Genomic DNA, 22,654 nt, shown 5'->3' on the forward strand with positions numbered 1-22,654 from the left:
TCTTCTGTCGCAAGAGCCATTAACACACTGCCGTTCAAAAGTTTGGGATCGGTACGATTTATAATCTCTTTAAAATAACTCTTCTGCTCACCAAGGCTGCATTTATTTCATTCCAAACAAACAAACAAAAAACAGTAATATTGTGAAATATTATTATGATTTAAAAGAACTTTTCTATGTGAATATATATAGTAAAGTGTAATTTATTCCTGTGATTAAAGCGGATTAAGCATCATTACTGGGTCATTCATTTTTCTGTCCCTAGTCTTTAAAGAAATATTACACTTAAAAACACTTTAGGGTTACAATTTCTTTACATTTTAAAATAAAACAATATGTTATTTGAACAATTACAACTTCTTGAGCCATCAATGTGGCAATAGTTGATCTTTAATTAATTATATAGTATTCTAAGCACCACAGATGCTTTATTTTTATGTCAATAACAGGGTTTTCCACCATTTAAAATACAATAATGTATACATAACTATCAAATATATTATGTAAAGTATTATAAAATGTATAAAGAGAGTAGTGGACCCCTGGAGTTGTGTCACTGGTGTTACCGTTAAAGAAAAATATCAGTTATCAGACATTTTCTCATTTATATCATGATTTCATATGAAGCTTTTACTTGAACTCACTGGTATGACCTACTTTATTGTTAGGGAACTGTAAAAATGTAGAATATAAATGGATTAAACTGCTTAAGTTAGTTAGTATACCATGATTAACAACATGTGGTTTGATACCTTGCAGCAGCCATTTTGTACAATACATTTTTCATTAAAATGGTCACTTGTCTTACTGTCGCCTTTCTTATTGGTAACACCAGTAACACCAGTAACACCAGTAACACCAGTAACACCAGTAACACCAGTAACACCAGTAACTCCCATTTATACGTAAACTTTATTCAAAGCTATTCGTTTAGGTTGTATGCCAAATGTAACAATTTACTCTCATCTACTTAATTAAAGTTGAAGAATAATGATCTTTGGTCTTATCTATGTTATTTTTTATTAATTGTGTCACTGGTGTTACTGTCTTTTTTTTTGTCACATTAAATAAAATTACATAATAAACATTTTACATCCATTGAATTCTGCTACACTCAATTTAAGATTTAAAGGATTGCATCGTTACTTGATTTTAACTGGTTTTGAAATATTTTCATCCTTAGCAAATACACAAAGTAACATCATTCAAGCACACTTTTAAAAAACCTGATTAAAATAAATAAAACAATCTCCTTATTTTTTGCATACTTGCATTATTATTATTTTATGCTGAAAAGAAAATATTTTTTAATAATATTTAATAAAAACCTTTAATATTGCCAAAGTAGTAAGGTAACACCAGTGACAAAAAAAGGTACATGCACACAAAAAATATAAAAAATAATTAAGCTGTAATTTATGTGTATTAATAAAGTCAAAGGGTTATCTAATAATGTGATCTAAGTTTAAATGTTAGAAAAATAAATAAATTCTAATATGATGATTTGCTGCTTAAAAAAACATTAATTGTTGATGAATAGTAAGTTTAAGAACAGCATTTATCTGTAATAGAAAGCTTTTGTGACATTATACACTACCGTTCAACAGTTTGGGGTCAGTGAGAATTTTTAAAAAGAAATTAATACTTTAATTCAGCAATGATGCATTAAATTGATCAAAAGTGACAGTAAAGACATTTATAATGTTACAAAAGATTCTACTTCAAATAAATGATGTTCATTAAACTTTCTATTAATCATAACAACAGTTTTCAACATTGATAATCATAAAAGTTTCTTGAGCATCAAATCTCAGCATATTAGAGTGATTTCTCTGAAGACTGGAGTAATGATGCTGCTTCGATATCACAAGAAATATATAAAAAAAAAAGATTTTAAATTGTAATAATATTTTACAAAATTACCGTTTGTTTTGCAGTTTTATCGATCCCAAACTTTTTGAAAAGCAGTGTCTACATGTATACATATATACTAGCGCTGGTCCAAAAAATGGATTTTTCGATTAATCTTTTTTTTAAATGTGGTTCAAAATTGATTTTCAAAGGGCATAAATGATTATTAATCGATCACCCAAAAGCCAGTATTAGTTTCCCTCCACTGTTCATAGGCTGCATGTTACAGCTGATGCTGGGAGATTTAAACACAAGATAACCTGATGTATTTGATCAAGGCGTGCGACTCTTCTGACTCGTTTTTAATCTTGCCTGGGGAACGTGTGTGTGTGTGTGTGTACCTGGGGAACGTGTGTGTGTGTGTGTGTGTGTGTGCCTGGGGAACGTGTGTGTGTGTGCCTGGGGAACGTGTGTGTGTGTGTGTGCCTGGGGAACGTGTGTGTGTGTGCCTGGGGAACGTGTGTGTGTGTGCCTGGGGAACGTGTGTGTGTGTGCCTGGGGAACGTGTGTGTGTGTGCCTGGGGAACGTGTGTGTGTGTGTGCCTGGGGAACGTGTGTGTGTGTGTGCCTGGGGAACGTGTGTGTGTGTGTGCCTGGGGAACGTGTGTGTGTGCCTGGGGAACGTGTGTGTGTGTGTGCCTGGGGAACGTGTGTGTGTGTGCCTGGGGAACGTGTGTGTGTGTGTGCCTGGGGAACGTGTGTGTGTGTGTGCCTGGGGAACGTGTGTGTGTGTGTGCCTGGGGAACGTGTGTGTGTGTGTGCCTGGGGAACGTGTGTGTGTGTGCCTGGGGAACGTGTGTGTGTGTGTGCCTGGGGAACGTGTGTGTGTGTGTGCCTGGGGAACGTGTGTGTGTGTGCCTGGGGAACGTGTGTGTGTGTGCCTGGGGAACGTGTGTGTGTGTGTGCCTGGGGAACGTGTGTGTGTGTGCCTGGGGAACGTGTGTATGTGTGCCTGGGGAACGTGTGTGTGTGTGCCTGGGGAACATGTGTGTGTGTGCCTGGGGAACGTGTGTGTGTGTGTGCCTGGGGAACGTGTGTGTGTGTGCCTGGGGAACATGTGTGTGTGTGCCTGGGGAACGTGTGTGTGTGTGTGCCTGGGGAACGTGTGTGTGTGTGTGCCTGGGGAACGTGTGTGTGTGTGTGCCTGGGGAACGTGTGTGTGTGTGTGCCTGGGGAACGTGTGTGTGTGTGCCTGGGGAACATGTGTGTGTGTGCCTGGGGAACGTGTGTGTGTGTGTGCCTGGGGAACGTGTGTGTGTGTGCCTGGGGAACATGTGTGTGTGTGCCTGGGGAACGTGTGTGTGTGTGTGCCTGGGGAACGTGTGTGTGTGTGCCTGGGGAACGTGTGTATGTGTGCCTGGGGAACGTGTGTGTGTGTGCCTGGGGAACGTGTGTGTGTGCCTGGGGAACGTGTGTGTGTGTGTGCCTGGGGAACGTGTGTGTGTGTGCCTGGGGAACATGTGTGTGTGTGCCTGGTAGTGTTGTCAAAAATATCGATATTTCGATAAATATCGATACTGAAATATCTGAACGGTACCAATACTAATTTCCCGAAGTATCGATACTAGCCGAGCGGTCACTTTCACTTCTCTCCAAAGGCGCGTTGACAAACACCACACGTGACGCACTCGTCTCATTCGCTCTGGTTAAATAGCAAAAGTGAAGTGAATGGAAAGATTGCGAGGGTGGCGCCCCCGCGACCGGCTTTGGTTGATTGATAAAGAACACCGCGAGCGGGCATGTCGGAGAATACGCGGACACGCGCTTCACACTGTGAGCGGGCTGCGGGCACCCAAAAGATTGTTTGACTATCAATAATCCCTCACGTCACTCATTTTTTAAAATTATTTTATAGGTGAAAACAGACTTAAGGAACAGGCTCCAGGGGTAGCATTTAGCAGCATATGCTCAGCATCAGGGGTGTGTGTTGCTTGGACAGACCTGTCCCCACTGCTAAAAACATCCTAAAAGAAACACTGTAACTCTTCACATTTGAACTTTTCTGAAACATTAACCAAGATGGCCTAGTATTGTTGTTGATATGAGTCTGTGTTGTCTAGTATTTTCACCGTTTTCTTAAAGTTAACATAATCTGACTGAGGAATCTTAGACAAGTAAATATTGTAACTGTGGTCAAATTTAAATTAACTGGTGCCTATTTAACTTTATTCAAAAATTATTATTTAATTCTGCAATTTTCCTTCATTAGCGATTATCATCAATTTGATTACACAGATATTAATTAAACTAACCAGCTAGACAATGGCATCTCTGAATTCAATAATGACATGCCTTTAACTGAAAATTGAATGTTTAATCTTATTATTATACATTACTGACACTCTATCCTCCAATTTGATACTGTTAAGTGCTTTTTTGTTCCAGTATATTTTAATCTTTGATAACAGTAGGTAATAAAAATACAACAGATCATGTAAGCTCTGGTCCAATTAAAAAATATTAACAAATAGAACTCGGGACATTTTTGTTCATGTAAAATATACCTCATTGTCATGTTCTAGACTTGTTATATTTAGCTTTAAATACCAAAAATACCCCCTTAATATTGTGGCAATTTTTTTCTCTGTGGTATCGAAAATGGTATCGAATATCGATATTTTTCAAGGTATCGTATCGAAGTTAGAAATTCTAGTATCGTGACAACACTGCCTGGGGAACGTGTGTGTGTGTGCCTGGGGAACGTGTGTGTCCCTGGGGAACGTGTGTGTGTGTGTACCTGAGAAATGTGTGTGTGCCTGAGGAACGTGTGTGTGTGCCTGAGGAACGTGTGTGTGTACCTGGGGAACGTGTGTGTGTGTGTGTGTGTGCCTGAGGAACGTGTGTGTGTGTACCTGGGGAACGTGTGTGTGTGTGCCTGGGGAACGTGTGTGTGTGTGCCTGGGGAACGTGTGTGTGTGTGCCTGGGGAACGTGTGTGTACCTGGGGAACGTGTGTGTGTGTGCCTGGGGAACGTGTGTGTACCTGAGGAACGTGTGTGTGTGCCTGAGGAACGTCTGTGTGTGCCTGGGGAACGTGTGTGTGTGTGTGTGTGTACCTGGGGAACGTGTGTGTGCCTGAGGAACGTGTGTGTGTGCCTGAGGAACGTGTGTGTGTACCTGGGGAACGTGTGTGTGTGTGTGTGTGTGTGCCTGAGGAACGTGTGTGTGTGTACCTGGGGAACGTGTGTGTGTGTGTGTGTGTGTGTGTGTGTGTGTGTGTGTGTGTGTGTGTGTACCTGGGGAACGTGTGTGTGTGTGTACCTGGGGAACGTGTGTGTGTGTGTGTGTACCTGGGGAACGTGTGTGTGTGTGCCTGGGGAACGTGTGTGTGTGTGTGTGTGTACCTGGGGAACGTGTGTGTGTACCTGGGGAACGTGTGTGTGTGTGTGTGTGTACCTGGGGAACGTGTGTGTGTACCTGGGGAACGTGTGTGTGTGTGTACCTGGGGAACGTGTGTGTGTGTGCCTGGGGAACGTGTGTGTGTGTGTGTGTGTGTGTACCTGGGGAACGTGTGTGTGTGTGTGTGTGTACCTGGGGAACGTGTGTGTGTACCTGGGGAACGTGTGTGTGTGTGTACCTGGGGAACGTGTGTGTGTGTACCTGGGGAACGTGTGTGTGTGTACCTGGGGAACGTGTGTGTGTGTACCTGGGGAACGTGTGTGTGTGTGTACCTGGGGAACGTGTGTGTGTACCTGGGGAACGTGTGTGTGTGTACCTGGGGAACGTGTGTGTGTACCTGGGGAACGTGTGTGTGTGTGTACCTGGGGAACGTGTGTGTGTGTGTGTACCTGGGGAACGTGTGTGTGTGTGTGTGTGTGTGTGTACCTGGGGAACGTGTGTGTGTGTGTGTGTGTGTGTGTGTGTGTACCTGGGGAACGTGTGTGTGTGTGTGTGTACCTGGGGAACGTGTGTGTGTGTGTGTGTACCTGGGGAACGTGTGTGTGTGTGTGTACCTGGGGAACGTGTGTGTGTGTGTACCTGGGGAACGTGTGTGTGTGTGTACCTGGGGAACGTGTGTGTGTGTGTACCTGGGGAACGTGTGTGTGTGTGTACCTGGGGAACGTGTGTGTGTGTGTGTGTGTGTGTGTGTGTGTGTACCTGGGGAACGTGTGTGTGTGTGTGTGTACCTGGGGAACGTGTGTGTGTGTGTGTGTGTGTGTGTGTACCTGGGGAACGTGTGTGTGTGTGTACCTGGGGAACGTGTGTGTGTACACCTGGGGAACGTGTGTGTGTGTGTGTACCTGGGGAACGTGTGTGTGTGTACCTGGGGAACGTGTGTGTGTGTACCTGGGGAACGTGTGTGTGTGTACCTGGGGAACGTGTGTGTGTGTGTACCTGGGGAACGTGTGTGTGTGTACCTGGGGAACGTGTGTGTGTGTGTACCTGGGGAACGTGTGTGTGTGTACCTGGGGAACGTGTGTGTGTGTACCTGGGGAACGTGTGTGTGTGTGTACCTGGGGAACGTGTGTGTGTGTGTACCTGGGGAACGTGTGTGTGTGTGTACCTGGGGAACGTGTGTGTGTGTGTACCTGGGGAACGTGTGTGTGTGTGTGTGTGTGTGTACCTGGGGAACGTGTGTGTGTGTGTGTACCTGGGGAACGTGTGTGTGTGTGTGTACCTGGGGAACGTGCGTGTGTGTGTGTACCTGGGGAACGTGCGTGTGTGTACCTGGGGAAAGTGTGTGTGTGTACCTGGGGAACGTGTGTAACGTTTGTGTACCTGGGGAACGTGTGTGTGTGTACCTGAGGAACGTGTGTGTGTGTACCTGAGGAACGTGTGTGTGTGTACCTGAGGAACGTGTGTGTGCCTGAGGAACGTGTGTGTGTGTACCTGAGGAACGTGTGTGTACCTGGGGAACGTGTGTGTACCTGGGGAACGTGTGTGTACCTGGGGAACATGTGTGTACCTGGGGAACGTGTGTGTACCTGGGGAACGTGTGTGTGTGTGTGTGTACCTGGGGAACGTGTGTTTGCCTGAGGAACGTGTGTGTGTGTGTGTGTGTGTGTGTGTGTGTGTGTGTGTGTGTCTGTGTGTGTGTACCTGAGGAACGTGTTTGTGTGTACCTGAGGAACGTGTATGTGTGTGTGTACCTGGGGAACGTGTGTGTGTGTGCCTGAGGAACGTGTATGTGTGTGTGTACCTGGGGAACGTGTGTGTGTGTGCCTGAGGAACGTGTGTGTGTGTGTGTGTGTGCCTGAGGAACGTGTGTGTGTGTGTGTGTGTGCCTGAGGAACGTGTGTGTGTGTGTGCCTGAGGAACGTGTGTGTGTGTGTGTGCCTGAGGAACGTGTGTGTGTGTGTGTGTGTGCCTGAGGAACGTGTGTGTGTGTGTGCCTGAGGAACGTGTGTGTGTGTGTGTGTGTGCCTGAGGAACGTGTGTGTGTGTGTGTGTGTGCCTGAGGAACGTGTATGTGTGTGTGCCTGAGGAACGTGTGTGTGTGTGTGTGCCTGAGGAACGTGTGTGTGTGTGTGTGTGTGCCTGAGGAACGTGTGTGTGTGTGTGTGTGTGCCTGAGGAACGTGTGTGTGTGTGTGCCTGAGGAACGTGTGTGTGTGTGTGTGCCTGAGGAACGTGTGTGTGTGTGTGTGTGTGCCTGAGGAACGTGTGTGTGTGTTTGCCTGAGGAACGTGTGTGTGTGTGTGTACCTGGGGAACGTGTGTGTACCTGGGGAACGTGTGTGTACCTGGGGAACGTGTGTTTGCCTGAGGAACGTGTGTGTGTGTGTGTGTGTACCTGGGGAACGTGTGTGTGTGTACCTGGGGAACGTGTGTTTGCCTGAGGAACGTGTGTGTGTGTGTGTGCCTGGGGAACGTGTGTTTGCCTGGGGAACGTGTGTGTACCTGGGGAACGTGTGTGTACCTGGGGAACGTGTGTTTGTGTGTGTGTGTACCTGGGGAACGTGTGTGTGTGTACCTGGGGAACGTGTGTTTGCCTGAGGAACGTGTGTGTGTGTGTGTGCGTGTGTGTGTGTGCGTGTGTGTGAGTGTACCTGGGGAACGTGTGTTTGCCTGAGGAACGTGTGTGTGTGTGTGTACCTGGGGAACGTGTGTTTGCCTGAGGAACGTGTGTGTGTGTGTGTGCGTGTGTGTGTGTGTGTGTGTGTGTGAGTGTACCTGGGGAACGTGTGTTTGCCTGAGGAACGTGTGTGTGTGTGTGTGTGTGTGTGTGTGTGTGTACCTGGGGAACGTGTGTTTGCCTGAGGAACGTGTGTGTGTGTGTGTGTGTGTGTGTGTGTGTGTGTGTGTGTGTGTGTGTGTGTGTGTGTGTGTGTGTGTGTGTGTGTGTGTGTGTGTGTGTGTGTGTGAGTGAGTGTGTGTGTGTGTGTGTGTGTGTGTGTGTGTACCTGGGGAAGGCGGTGACTGTGAGCAGAGTTTGGTTCAGCTGGAGCACAGATGACGCCTCTCTCCTCCGCTTCCCCATGTTGTCCTCGACGGTGTTGAACTCCGACATCGAGCCGCCGTACGGCTGTCCCGGCGTGCCTTCGATCATGTAACTCCCGTACTCCGGCCTCCACAGCGTCGGGTGGCTGCGCACACACACACACACACACACTTCAAGATCAATATTCTGTCTCTTTATGAAAAGGAACTTATAAATGTGAATTACTAGCAGAAGCACTTCATTTAATCCATTATGCATTGGTAGATAAATGAGCACTAGTGTATTAGTGGCCTCCATTACATTCTTGCTCTAGTAATGTAAACTAATGCACAGCACAACAGACAACGGCCAGTAATGATGATAAGAGAGTACATTACTAGACCAAGAATATGATGGATGTCACTAATACAAACTAATGCACAACACAACAGACAACGGCCAATGATGATGTAAAGAGAGAGCTGTGGCCAATACAACTACAATCAAGAGACACCTAAAATATTGAAAATCACTACAATATCTGAACAGATATCATACATTACACAATGACTAGAGTTTGGATTCTAACGTTTGGAAAAGACAAATTATAAAATTTCCACAATTATTTTTTTTGACTTTTTAATGCTTAAATTAAATTTTAGTAATCAAAAAACTAAACAATAAATGAAACTTGAAAATGAAATCTAAACAATTCATGAAACCTACACAATTTATCAACAATCTATTAATTGACACTTTTTTCTCAAATCCAATTCTCACCAAATTCTGTGTTTTCCATTTTTAATTTTATTGATTCCATTTTAATGGTTTGATTAAATTAATAATCAAAATGCATGACTAATCAACTGAATTTATAGAACTTTCACTTAATAAATTACTTCCTCAGAAATTCCGTTTTTTTTCTGGATTTATAAATTAATGCAAATTCATTACATCAAAAACGTTGGAAATCAATGGAATAAACCAAACAATTTAATAAACCTTTCAAACAAATGAAAATTTAACAATTCCTTTTATTTTTTGGCAGACAAAATGTCAAGCCAAACCAAACTTGTCTTGTGACAGGTCGCCGTGAAGACCTTTGAGTTTCTGTGTGTGTATGAGCAATCATGCAAACATATTTAAATAATCTTTTTGAGCTTTAATACTCACAGACATCAGTCCATATCAAGATTTGAATAATTATACAACCATACGTTTGATTTATGACTGGATTCCATCAGTGTTTTTCCACATCGTGGAATATATCAGTCTATGAAATTACATTTTTTTTTCTCAAATTCAGTTTTATTCTCCAGTTTAAATTTTATGGATTCCAGTTTTTTTTAAGCTTTAATACTCACAGACATCAGTCCATATCAAGATTTGAATAATTATACAACCATAAGTTTGATTTATTCATCCAGAATTTGCAGAATTCCATGACATTTTACAGTAAATTACATGTTTATGACTGGATTCCATCAGTGTTTTTCCACATCGTGGAGTATACGAGTCTACGGCTAATGCAAACGTGTTGACCGTGATCATCGATGTGAAGTGTACAGTGCTGTGACACTCTTCAGTGTGTGCAGCAGAGAGGCAGTAATGTGGAATGCCACTCTCTCATTTCCCAGTGTGTGTGTGTGTGTGTGTGTGTGTGTGTGTGCATGTGCGTGTATGTGTGTGCTGATATTCCCCTGAGCTACAGACATACAGGGTTCCCACACCTATGGTTAACTTCAAATTCAAGGAACTTTTAAGAACTTTCCAGGTCCAATATTCAAATTCAATGACTTAAAGGATTATTTCACTTTAAAAAAAAAACTTTTGCTGATGAAAACATTCCAGGATTTTTCTCCATATAATGGACTTCAATGGGGTCCAAACGGTTCAAGGTCCAGATGACAGTTTCAGTGCAGCTTTAAACGACACCAGACGATGAATAAGGGTCTTATCTAGCGAAACGATCGGTCATTTCAAAAATAAATTAAAAAGTTTAAGTTTTATAAGCACAAATGCTCACCTTGCTCTGTTCTGTGAGACCTTTTCAACGTAATTGCGTATTACGTGACGTCACGAACGCGCAACTTTTATTTTTGAAATGAGCGATTGTTTCGCTAGATAAGACCCTTATTCATCGTCTGGTATCGTTTAAAGCTGCACTGAAACTGTCATCTGGACCTTGAACCGTTTGGACCCCATTGAAGTCCATTATATGGAGAAAAATCCTGGAATGTTTTCATCAAAAACCTTCATTTCTTTTCGACTGAAGAAAGAAAGACTAGGACATCTTGGATGACATGGGGGCGAGTTAATTATCAGCAAAAGTTTTTTAAAAGTGAACTTCTCCTTTAATGTAGTTCGTGTTACCTCGTATGATACATTGTTACAGTTCACATGTATGTGTCAAACAACTATGCAAAAAAGCTCTTTTTTTTTGCATTTATTTTTGGCCATATGAATTTGCATAAAACTGAATAATATTCGGTATATCCTATATTCCAAAATTCTGTATTCCTTTATTGAAAAGAGCTTAGGCTCATGTGTCCAGCCTATTTCTGCAATGTTTCACGGTGTGTCTGTGAAGCGTAGTAGTTTTGCGCGCGCGAACATCATGAAAACGTACAACACAAAGCACCCACACAGGAAACACTTAACGTACCGCGGGAATGCGCGTAACTAACGCAAATCAAGCAAGCTAGTGCGCATAGGCCACGAAGTGTTGGCGGAATAACACATTAGCGGACCCGAGGGAATAATAATTCCAGAAAACTTCTTGCACAAATTAAATTCAAGCACTTTTCAATGTTTATTTTCAAAAGCTTTCCAGGGCCTTGAAATGTTTTTTTCAGATTCACAAACTTTCAATGATTTTAAGGACCCGTGGGAACCTGAACACAGGTCACGTTCCTCACTCCTACACAACTTATCAAACTTCAAATAATGCGTATCCTTTCCAAACTAACTTCTGATGAGCACGTAATAAAAAAAAAAAAGAAAGATTTAAGTGGCCCTATTGTTAATTTAAATGTAGTGTGTAATAGAGCTGTTTGTGAATGTAAAAGTTCTGTATAGTTTCAAAGATCAAAGTGCAGATACATGGAGGTTTTGTCTCCTAAAAGAAAGAAGTGATTCTGAACTGAAACGAGTCGTCAGTAATATCTTTGTAGGGTTGTAACTAATTTGCATAATGCCAGCCCAGGGCTCCAGACTAACTTTTCCACTGGTTGCACTGGTGCTACCAACTTTCTCAGTTGGTCGCACCAGCATATGATTTGGTCGCACCTTTTTTTCTTTTTTTTTTGCTACATGCCATGGGATTAATCAATGCATGCTGATGATTAGTGGTTTTAATGGACCAAGGCTAGCAAAGGCTTTCTGGGTTGCAGCAGAAATACCTGTAATATATTAATTATCATTGCCAAATTTCAGGATTTTCATGGATTTTGGACAGTAATTTTAATATGTAATTTTAAGCATTTTACATTTGAATTATATACAATCTATCTATTTACATTTGAATCATATTCTATCTATCTATCTGTCTATTATCATCTTTCTATCTTTTAAAAATCATTAAACATTCAAATGTATGCATTACATTTTAAAAGATTAGAGTATTATAATAAACTGATACAGATTTTTCGTTATCAAAGTTTATAGTTGTAACAAAAAGCAGAAATCTCACACTCCTTACCTTCTGCATTTTATAATAATTTCCTTTTCCTCTGTCGAGCGATCATGAGAGTAATCGCTCGACAGAGGAAAATATAACCGCTGAAAAGACGTAGGAGGAAGGGGCTCTGTGTTTCGTGAGACCATTTTTATAATTTTTAAATGCCTTAATTCGTGAATTCGTAATTGGCGCGTTTCACCATCAGTGTGCAATGCGCGTGACATCTACGTTAGTCAATAAATAAACTGCACGTGTCTTGCGAAAGAACACTGTAGCCGGAGCTACTTCTCTCCGTTAATGTCTATGGCGAGTCACGCAGGCACTGGGCTACTCTGCAGCCGAGACGACCCCGGGATAAAATAGTCCGAATATAAACACTTATTATAGGCGTACCGTAGTGATTCAGAATAAGTCAAAAACACGATTTGGAAAATGGATTCATGATGTAGCCTACTCGTTCATTTTGAACATAAGTTACGGACTGCAGCAGCTGATACAACGGCGTTCTGTTGCTCAAGCGTCCACTCGCACAAATGCGACCACATAACATTTTAACTCGCACATGCTCAAAAAATGGTCGCATATGCGACCAATTTGGTCGCAGTCTGGAACCCTGCAGCCTGTAGTGTTGATTGGCTGATCAGCGTCTCTTAGCTCCGCCCTCAATCACTGTAGTGTATCTGAGACTGGGAGAGTTGGGTTCGTGTTGTTCGTGTCGAGAAGACACTGTTTTCTGCTCACAAAGCAAATCCACTTTGATGAGATTGATACGGTGAAACCCTCGCCATCGTTACTGTTCGTATCACTGTGATCAAGAGCTGAGATTCACATATGATAATGAGCGTTTGCTTTCTGACCAATCACAGCAGAGCAGCTCTCAGAGAGGCGGGGCTTAGAGAGACTGAATCTTTATCGGAGCGTTTCAGACACTGAGAGAAAGAGCTGACGCTGCAGTGGAGATTATGAGTTAAAGGAGTAGTTCACTTTTGAAAAAACTTTTGCTGATAATTTACTCACCCCCATGTCATCCAAGATGTCCATGTCTTTCTTTCCTCAGTCGAAAAGAAATTACGGTTTTTGATGAAAACATTCCAGGATTTTTCTCCATATAATGGACTTAAATGGGAACCATACGGTCCAAGGTCCAAAATACAGTTAATAACAGTTTCAGATGCAGCTTAAAATGGCTTTAAACGACACCAGACGATGAATAAGGGTCTTATCATGCGAAACGATCGCTCATTTAAAAAATAAATAACAACGTTTAAGTTTTATAAGCTCACATGCTCGCCTTGCTCTGTTCTGTGTGACTCTCCTGTTCGAACTCGTTCATCAAAATGAACAAATCTTTCTTCGAGTCATTTGATTCATTTAACGACCGAAATGAACGAATTGACTCGGAAAAAGATTTGTTCATTTTGATGAACGAGTTCGAACAGGAGAGTCACACAGAACAGAGAAAGGCGAGCATGTGAGCTTATAAAACTTAAACGTTGTTATTTATTTTTTAAATGAGCGATCGTTTCGCATGATAAGACCCTTATTCATCGTCTGGTGTCGTTTAAAGCCATTTTAAGCTGCATCTGAAACTGTTATTAACTGTATTTTGGACCTTGGACCGTATGGTTCCCATTTAAGTCCATTATATGGAGAAAAATCCTGGAATGTTTTCATCAAAAACCTTCATTTCTTTTCGACTGAAGAAAGAAAGACATGGACATCTTGGATGACATGGGGGCGAGTAAATTATCAGCAAAAGTTTTTTTTAAAGTGAACTAATCCTTTAAATAAAGTGTTTTTGACCTTAGATGCATTTAAACCTGTTGCAGGAGACTCTGAAACAACATTAGGAACCTTTAAAATAGCACAATAGAGGCAAGTCTAATCAAAGGGAGAGGAACAGTAAACACAAAAGATACTATCGATCTTGACTTATTAAATACATGCATAAAAGAGGGATTGGCTGCAAGACTTTACAGTTAAAGTGTAAAAAAGGAGCTAATAAATCAAATAAATGAACAATGGTGACAAACCCTTTTTATCCCGGCTTTTTTAACACAGTTGCCGCTAAACCTGCTATTGTTGAAGTCATGATTGTGAGGAGCCTGTAAATCTAGGAGTATGTAAACTAAATAATAGGGATGCACGATATATCTAGCCTGGCTCCGCCCTCCTACGCACTTCCGCTCAATTTCATTTTCCTTCAGTACTACGTCTGGGATTGTGCTGTAGACTTCGGTTTCCAGAAATCAATTTTTTACCGGGCCAATCAGCGAACAGAGGGAGTGGCTGAGAACGATGACGTTGATGTCGACTCGTGCGTTATTTTGAGTTGTAGCTCAGTAATGGCAGAGGAGACAGATGCGAGTGAAGCTATTCGGTCCGTTGTGGCAACGCTGCCGAATATCAAGAAGTTAAAGCCGGAGCAAGAACAATCTTTGCTTAGTTTTGTGTTTATGGCCATCCTCCCACGGGGTTCGGGAAAAGACATATGTCACGACCAAACGTTAGCGATTGGTTATGGCAGATAGAGTGACTCTGGGCAGATCCAATAGTTTTAGACTTCAATAGAATACCCGCCTACAAGGAAGTAAACGCTTGTCAATGGAGCGGTGCCAGACTCTCTGTACAAATGAAATGTACGAGAGTCTGGTAGAACCAGGCTACGATATATCGGCATCAACCAATAATATATGATCATTTTTAATATTATCGTTATCAGCCTGATAAGAAAATTTGCCCGATATATTAAAGCCGATAAATACTGCATTATTTCCTTAATTTGAAACACTTCAGATGCGCACTGTTCAACATGATGGTTTTGAATTGCTTGAAATATGATTGGAATTAATACAAAAAGGAAAATGCAGTTCAGTGCAACGTGTGTCATATCGGCTACATAACATTATCACGAGAACATAATAGTGTGTGTTTGGGACGTGGCTTTTAATGGTGAGACTTTTGTTTTTGTAATCAGGCTCTCAGAAAATTATAAAATTTTGGATTTAGATTTATCGACCGATATATCGGTTATCGGTTTCCAAATATAAAGAATTATCGGTATCGACCAAATATTCTAAGTGGAAAACTTTAACATTGTTTTTTTTTTTGGGGGGGGGGGGGGGGGGGTCATCATCACACCAACATGTTCAGAATATTTTTGTGACACACTCAGTTACTCACTTAGGGTTGATCTTTTCCCCCTTTTCCTGAAGGATTTCCAAAACCTCCTTCCCGTTCAGAACCAGACGGGCTTTCTCATGCTTGTCATCCATTTCCACCAACATGTACTCCACCTGTGGGATGAGTTAGACCTCTTATCACACGGTTGATCGCATTACTACTGTAGCAAACATACTGACCACAAGAAAACAATAGTTCCTGCTTTGGCTGAGGTATTATTTGCCTTGCAAACCCAACCAACAATGACAAAGCACAGTGTTTTTCTTCTTATTACATTCATTATGAAAGTAAAAAAACACATTCCTAGTCGGATGCCATTCCATTCATTTTGCCTTTTAAATCCACTAACGCCGAACAAAGGGTTGTCCTAAACCAACAACATTCCAGCAGGTTTTATCGTAAATCCATTGCCGTCTTCTGGCTGGTCAAAGGTAATGAAATGAAAAGCCATTTCAATAGGAGGTTCAGAAATCGACATTATCCTGTTGATCCTACATGAACTGCGAGTTTGCACATGCAAACACGTTTAGGCGCCAAATGTTTAGTTTAGTACTCTTTAAAGAGCAGTGAACAGCCCGCTGAAAGATGAGCAACGGCACAGCCATCCAACCAAAAGAAATGGGATCTTTGCACAAAATCCATAAAATAAAAATCATTGTGTAAGAGGGCAGATCTTCACACGCCTGAGCACTTTACACATACATTACTCAATACGCCCACTCATTTCCCGAAGTTTGAATAACCACCGAAACTTTGAAATAATAGGCTAATAAAAATGGGAGAATATGATGTCAAACCCAAAAGATATTGTATTTGTGCTTCTTTAAAGTAGGCAGCCATATTTTGCCTGGATCTTCAGCACAATCTCCTAAAGTGGTTTAAAGTCCCCCTGCGGTGAAACTCCAGCGTTTAATGTTGTTTATGTGTCTATGTGGTGTTTTTAATACGCTTTAAGACACGCCATGTGTAAGTTCATAAGTCGACAGCATTGCTGAGTATTTCCTCCTTAAAACTGCAGTGAACCAAAGACAGTCTCAAAAACACGGTTTGAAATCGCTGGTGTTTCTGACGCCACAAACGACCTTGTAACCAATCAGATCAACGTGTGATCGTCAACCAGTGGATCTCTGAGTGAGTGAGTGAGTGGAGGCGGGCTCATTTGCATATTCATAGAACCACGCAGACTAAATGAGGCGAGGGTGTCGAGTTACGTTCAAGCTATTTTAAGGCTTTATAATTTTTTTAATATGTCATTTTGGTGATCAAAGATGAGCTTTAAAGGATAACATTATTGACTACAGGGAGACTTCATTTTAGGATTACTTTTAAACATCACTGAGGAGGTCAAAGGTCAGGTGGACATTTGTTGTACCGGATAGTTTGGGGTAATTACACTGTTGACCTTCCCTTACCCATCCCAGCAAACCTGTCTCTAACCTTAACCATATCCAACTCAATAACAGCGAATGTTTTGTAATACATCAACACAATAAACACATTCCTTTCCTATCAGACTTATGTCTTTGCATTGCTGTAAAATAGACATCTTATATAAAGTCTAAACTTTGCATTTATCTACAAAACCAAGTGCAAGATTGTAAGCATGAGCCTTTACAATGTTTTTTTTTTTTTAAGATCAAGTCAAGTGTGTCCAAAAAAAAGTGCATTAATAACAAACACACAGTGAGCTGAAGGTGCACCTGCTCACATCACCATTGCATCGTTTAATGCAACGCAACCACGTGTCCCCCATACATATGCAGTTATAAAATATGATTTCTGAGTATGTAAAGGAAAGCATGCCTCCTCACCTCATCTCCCCATTTCAGCACATCCTTCTGTCGCTCTTTCACCTTGTTGTAGATGTTGAGGAACTGAAGGATGCCGTGCTTTCTAACGTGGTCAGCATGTTTCTTGGTCTCTTCCCAGTTGAGCGGTGAGCCTTGAGACAGCAAGCCCATATCACAAACCTACAAACCCTGGCTTATGATTATTACGGACTTCAACTTGCAACTTCTCCTCCGCCGCGTCAGGCGTTTCGTGATAGTGACAAGCGATGATCTATAATGCGGGCGAGCGCGCGCGCTAGGCCCTTCAACGATTCGTTTTTCAGTAGGAAATGAATCGCTTTTGTTTCCAGGCGCTTTCTCGAGGGAAGGTTTCACTGTAACTCACGTTATGCGCGGATAAAGCGGCCTCGAGCTGCGAGCTGCTGATATTTGATCGGAGTGCGCGAGTTATGTCAGTCCTGTCCTCGCGCGCACACACTTTGCTTGCACTGACAACACGTGACCGTGTCGTTGCGGGCGCGTCATCATATTATGACTCAGCAATTCCTTCTTCCTCTTTGTTGTGCGCTGATGGTGACGGCGTGGTCAAGGCAACAACACGCGCATCAGTTTGAATGTGCTTTTGTAATCATGACAATGCAGAAAAATATTGTATTTTTGTGAAAATATTGTCTTTGTATTTTGATAATATTGTTTGTATTTTGGAATATGTTGGCTGTGAATGATTTGGGTTATGGTCGGAGCAACACCAAGGTCAGCAAACACAGAACGGTTTTTTTGTTGTTTTTTTATTTTTACAACCATGAACATTTGCTGCATGATTCTGAGACAAATACCATCACTTATATATGGCGTTGTGTGTGTGTGTGTGTGTGTGTGTGTGTGTGTGTGTGTGTGTGTGTTTTAAAAACCATTAATAACTTACACAAAACGTTCTTAATGTATTGTACAGAATTTTCGCTAATGGTCATTTTATTTATTTATTTATAACAATTCATTATTTACACAGAACATTCCCTAATGGTTATTTATTTATAACCGTTAATTCTTTACACAGAACATTCCCTAATGGTTATTTACTATTTATTTATTTATAATCATTCATCTTTTTACACAGAACGTTAATGGATATTTATTTATTTATTTATTTATTTTTATAATCGTTAATTCCTTACACAGGACGTTCCCAAATGGTTATTTTCTTTCTTTCTTTCTTTCTTTCTTTCTTTCTTTCTTTCTTTCTTTCTTTCTTTCTTTCTTTCTTTCTTACCATTAACTCTTTACACAAAACATTCCCTTATGGTTATTTATTTATTTTAATAACCATTAATTCTTTACACAGTGACAGAACATTCCCTAATGGTTATTTCATTTTTATAATAACAATTAATCAATAACTTACACCGAATGTTCCCTAATGTTTTTTATTCCATTATAATTATGATTATTACTATTTTATAACCACAGAATGTTTGCTAAAGGATATTTTTAGGTTTTATTTTCAGTACCATGTAGTGTAACGTCTATTAAAGGTATAGTTCACCCAGAAACCCTGTACTCGCCCTCAAGTGCTTCCAAACCGGTGTGAGTTTCTTTCCTCTGCTGAACACAAAACACAAAAGATGATATTTTGATGAATATGGGTGACCAGACACTTGATGAACCCCATGTATTTTCTTTTTCATACTATGGAAGTCAATGGGGTCCATCAACTGTTTGCTGTGTGAACCATCCCTTTAAACCATTGTAGATGCTTTTATGTGACAAATGTACACAGTTTACATTGAAGAATTCAGTAACATAAATAAGGGCAAATGGGGTCAGGCCTTTATTATTAGGTCAGGAGTCACTTCCTGCAGATTCACTTTTATCATCATTCATCATAATTATGATTTTGCATTGTCATACTCTCTGTTATCTGCCACTAGCTCCAACGCCCATCGGTGTGTTTACTAGTGAACTTGAAAGTGTAAAGTCAAAGCTTTTGTACAGGTTTACTCAGTGGATTGTGCAGCGAAGGGAACTGCAAACACAACCATGACTGTCTTTCATTGGTCAGACAAACGGGAAGGGAATCTCTCTCTCTCTCTTTCATTTTAGAAAGCTCAAAAGAACAGCATTTATCTGAAATAGAAAGCTTTTGTGACATTAAACACTACCGTTCAAAAGTTTGGGGTCAGTGAGAATTTTTATTTTATCTTTTGGGGGGGAAAAATAAAATAAATCAATACTTTTATTCATCAAGGATGAATTAAATTTATTAAAAGTTACAGTAAAGACATTTATAATGTTACAAAAGATTATATTTCAAATAAATGTTCTTTTTACTTTCTATTCATTGAAGAATCCTGGGGGGTAAAAAGTACACAACTGTTTTCAACATTGATAATAATATGTTTTTTAAGCATCAAATCATCACATTAGGGTGATTCTGAAGGATCATGTGACACTGAAGACTGAAAATACAGCTTTGATCACATGACATTTTTAAATATATTAAAATAGAAAACAGTTATTTTGAATTGTCTTAATATTTAACAATATTACGTATTTTTCTGTTTGTTTTGAAGCTGAAGAGACTTCTTTAAAAAACATTAAAAAATTAAAAAACTTTTGACTGGTAGTGTATATATATATATATAATGATTGTCCAAAATAGAAAAATGTATTTTTTCTTAAGATAGAAATAGAAAAATGCAACATTTCTTAAGAAGCTTTAATAAATATGCAGAGCTTTATTGTTTGACAACATGTATCACAGTATGTATATGCTAAATGCAATCCAATGATTTACATTAATAAGCAATATCTTTTTAAAGTAATAAATCAGTAGTGTGTTCAGTTGTCACATTTGTGTTTTTAATAAGAACATTAAAGTTCATGAACCATCCGGAAACAAAGCAGATGTTTGTGTTCGTCCTCGGACAGTTCAGGCCAAAACTTCTTCACAATTATCTATTCATTCTGCTTTCAGAAAAATGCCATCACTGTAAATCCCTCAGTGTTCTTCACATCATTCCTCACACACTTTCTGCTTTGGTGTTTTTACAGTGCAAACTGGGTTATAAACCTTTGTTATCTCCCTGCCGCCTAATGATTAATGAATAAAGACAATGTTAAGGAGTAAGTGAAATGAAAAACCTGGCTTATCCCACATTAATAAGCTCACAGTGCATCATCATTGCTTGTTAATCAAAGGAGAATGTCTAATATGCTGTAATTACCTCTTTTTAAGGTAGGCTATTAAGGCACTAATCGAATCGTAACTGGAGAACTGGCCCCCTCTTGGAAAATATGTTCCCAATGAAAATTATGACTTGATTTTACAGATATGTATTGTTTGTGTGCGTTTCCTTTTCTCCGTAAACATTATAAACAACAATTCTACCTCCAAGAAAAATCTCTCTCGCTTTCCCGGTTTCCACAACCTTTGAACCACCTTTAAATACACATCAATACTTTGTTTTTTCTTTTCAAGATGCTTATATTTTAAACATTAGTGACTTGTGAATTTGTGATTTCTATGTTTTAGGGGTGTAACGGTACATGCATTCGTCTCGGTACAGACGTCACGGTTCGGTTCAATACAGTCAGACGATGAACACAGTCAGTCACAGGCGATGCACACTCCAGTCCAGAAGGGGGCGCACGCGGTAATGCAACGCCGTTTGCTAACCGCCACAACAGGAAAAAGAGCAGAAGAAGAAGAGACGCTCTACGCACCAACCCACTGCGTCTCAATTCGCTTATTTATACTGGGCCTATGTACTCTTTGTGTGAAGAAACAGTATACTTTTGAGTGTAGCAGGAGAGCCAAGACAATCTTTGCGAGACACTATCACGTCATTAAATAGCGTCTTTAACGGTTGCTCTCTGTTGCTTAGTTACACACATCCTCCTTATATAAAATATAACACGGATAACATTAAATAAATATTTTTTATCAGTTTAAATGTTGATTATTAGTCCCTTTATCTAACCTCTCTACTTAACCGTCGGTTGCGCATGTTTTGTAGTTTTCTGAACACTTTTTATTCATGTTTGTAGTTCTGAACTGGATCCTCCTCCAAAGCGCAGTGGATTGTGGGTAATATCAGCTGCTATAGTGAGCACGGATCCACACTTCGAAAATCCACCGGGAATACTCTGGACTTCCGACACGGTAACACTTTATTTTAAGGTGCTTGTAATAAGCAGTAATTAACAGTTAATAAGACACTTATAAGACCTTATAAGATGCATATAAGCATTAACTAATGATAATAAATAAATTAAATTAAATAATACATTTCTCAAGTATCAATACATTGCACTTTTAGAACAGCCGAACAAACATAAATGGTAACACAAACTCCCAGTCACTTAAAAATTTACCTTCCCAAGAGGGAGTAGTTTCCCTGATCTCTTCAGGGCCTGGACCTTTAATTAACCCTTATATGAAGTAGTTAATGCTTATATGCATCTTATATGCATCTTATAAGGTCTTATAAGTGTCTTATTAACTGTTAATTACTGCTTATTACAAGCACCTTAAAATAAAGTGTTACCAATGCGTGTCCTGAGGATATGTCTCCTCGTGGGAATGTAAAGTAGGCTCTTTTTCTAATTCTCGCTCATCTTTCCGTGATTTCTTGAGAAAGCATAATACTGAACGTTGTGCATACGCCACTGTCCCGCAGGTTAATGAACTCTCACGTAGGCTACGCACATAACGTCAATCAAACCAATACGTTTGAAAACAGCCGTCGCATTTTAACGCGCAGCATTTGTCAATCTATCAATTAAGCCCCTTTCGAACAGAGATTCCGGGTAATACACGGATAAAGTGACCCAGGTTCGTTTGATTTTGGTTCATTCACACTGCCAGTGATTTTCCGGAATCAGAGAGTGTGTTCACACACTAGCGCATTACGTACGCTTCAGCGTCATCATTACGACACGGCATTGATTACGGCTTGTGTTCACACTAGAGGTCTTCTCGGGTCCTAAAAACTGTACCCGACCCGAATCGACCCGAATCACTACTTACCCGAACCCGACGTGCATAAATTGTATTTTTTAAAAGAAAAACCCGACCCGAGACAGACCCGATAAAATTAGACCCGAGTCCGACCCGACCTGACGCCATTTCCTATAGAACCCGACTGGACCTGAACGTAAACGGCATTTACATTGTGCACAGCCTGCAGCCCTGCGTTTCTCAAAAATGCACTTAACATAGACGCGCAAGTGTAAGCGCGCTGAAGTGCTAAAATGTCAATCACACATCACTGTAACCCATTACGTCCTATAAAATTTGGCATAATGTTATTTACCGGACCATACGATGATTAGAACCACCATTCGTTTTTTTCCCTGACATATTTCTGTTATCGACTCCATGCTTTTCTGACAGTGTCGCATATTTTTAAAATTGATTGACAGGCCTGGCTAAACGACAATTCAAATACTTGCATTTAGTCAAACATCCATCCACATGATGGCGCACTAGTTCTTCTTGGCAAAGGGAGGGGTTGGTTTATGTGGAGCGATTAACTGAGTAAATGCGGAGGCAACCGTGCTTATGCTTATAGCCCATTTGCACGTAGAAGCGCGGATTCGCTCTCTCACTTAGAAAAAGTGGGAGAACGGTGTCATAGAGTTGTTTTAAATATTGCAATTTTAAATGCCCAACATAGTTTAAAAGAATTCGGGTCTTCTCGGGTCCATTTGGAAAAGGCATATTTATTTTAA

General features: G+C 40.7%; 1 protein-coding gene across 1 annotated transcript in view; it reads right to left on the minus strand.

The window, feature by feature from the left end:
* The window catches only part of gclc (glutamate-cysteine ligase, catalytic subunit), a 62,891-nt gene extending 45,555 nt beyond the window's left edge, over window positions 1-17,336 (minus strand). The window contains exons 1-3 of the mRNA XM_056260151.1: window positions 16,943-17,336; window positions 15,132-15,244; window positions 8,253-8,435 (exon numbers count right to left, since the gene is read on the minus strand). Of these exons, the coding sequence (XP_056116126.1) occupies window positions 8,253-8,435; window positions 15,132-15,244; window positions 16,943-17,092 (446 nt within the window). The 5' untranslated portion in view covers window positions 17,093-17,336. The remainder of the gene's footprint in view (window positions 1-8,252; window positions 8,436-15,131; window positions 15,245-16,942) is intronic.
* Between the last annotated feature and the right edge of the window lie 5,318 nt (window positions 17,337-22,654).

The sequence above is a fragment of the Rhinichthys klamathensis genome, unplaced genomic scaffold, assembly GCF_029890125.1.
Source record: "Rhinichthys klamathensis goyatoka isolate OS25496 unplaced genomic scaffold, OSU_Roscu_1.1 h1tg000174l_1, whole genome shotgun sequence".
Lineage (NCBI taxonomy): Eukaryota > Metazoa > Chordata > Actinopteri > Cypriniformes > Leuciscidae > Rhinichthys > Rhinichthys klamathensis.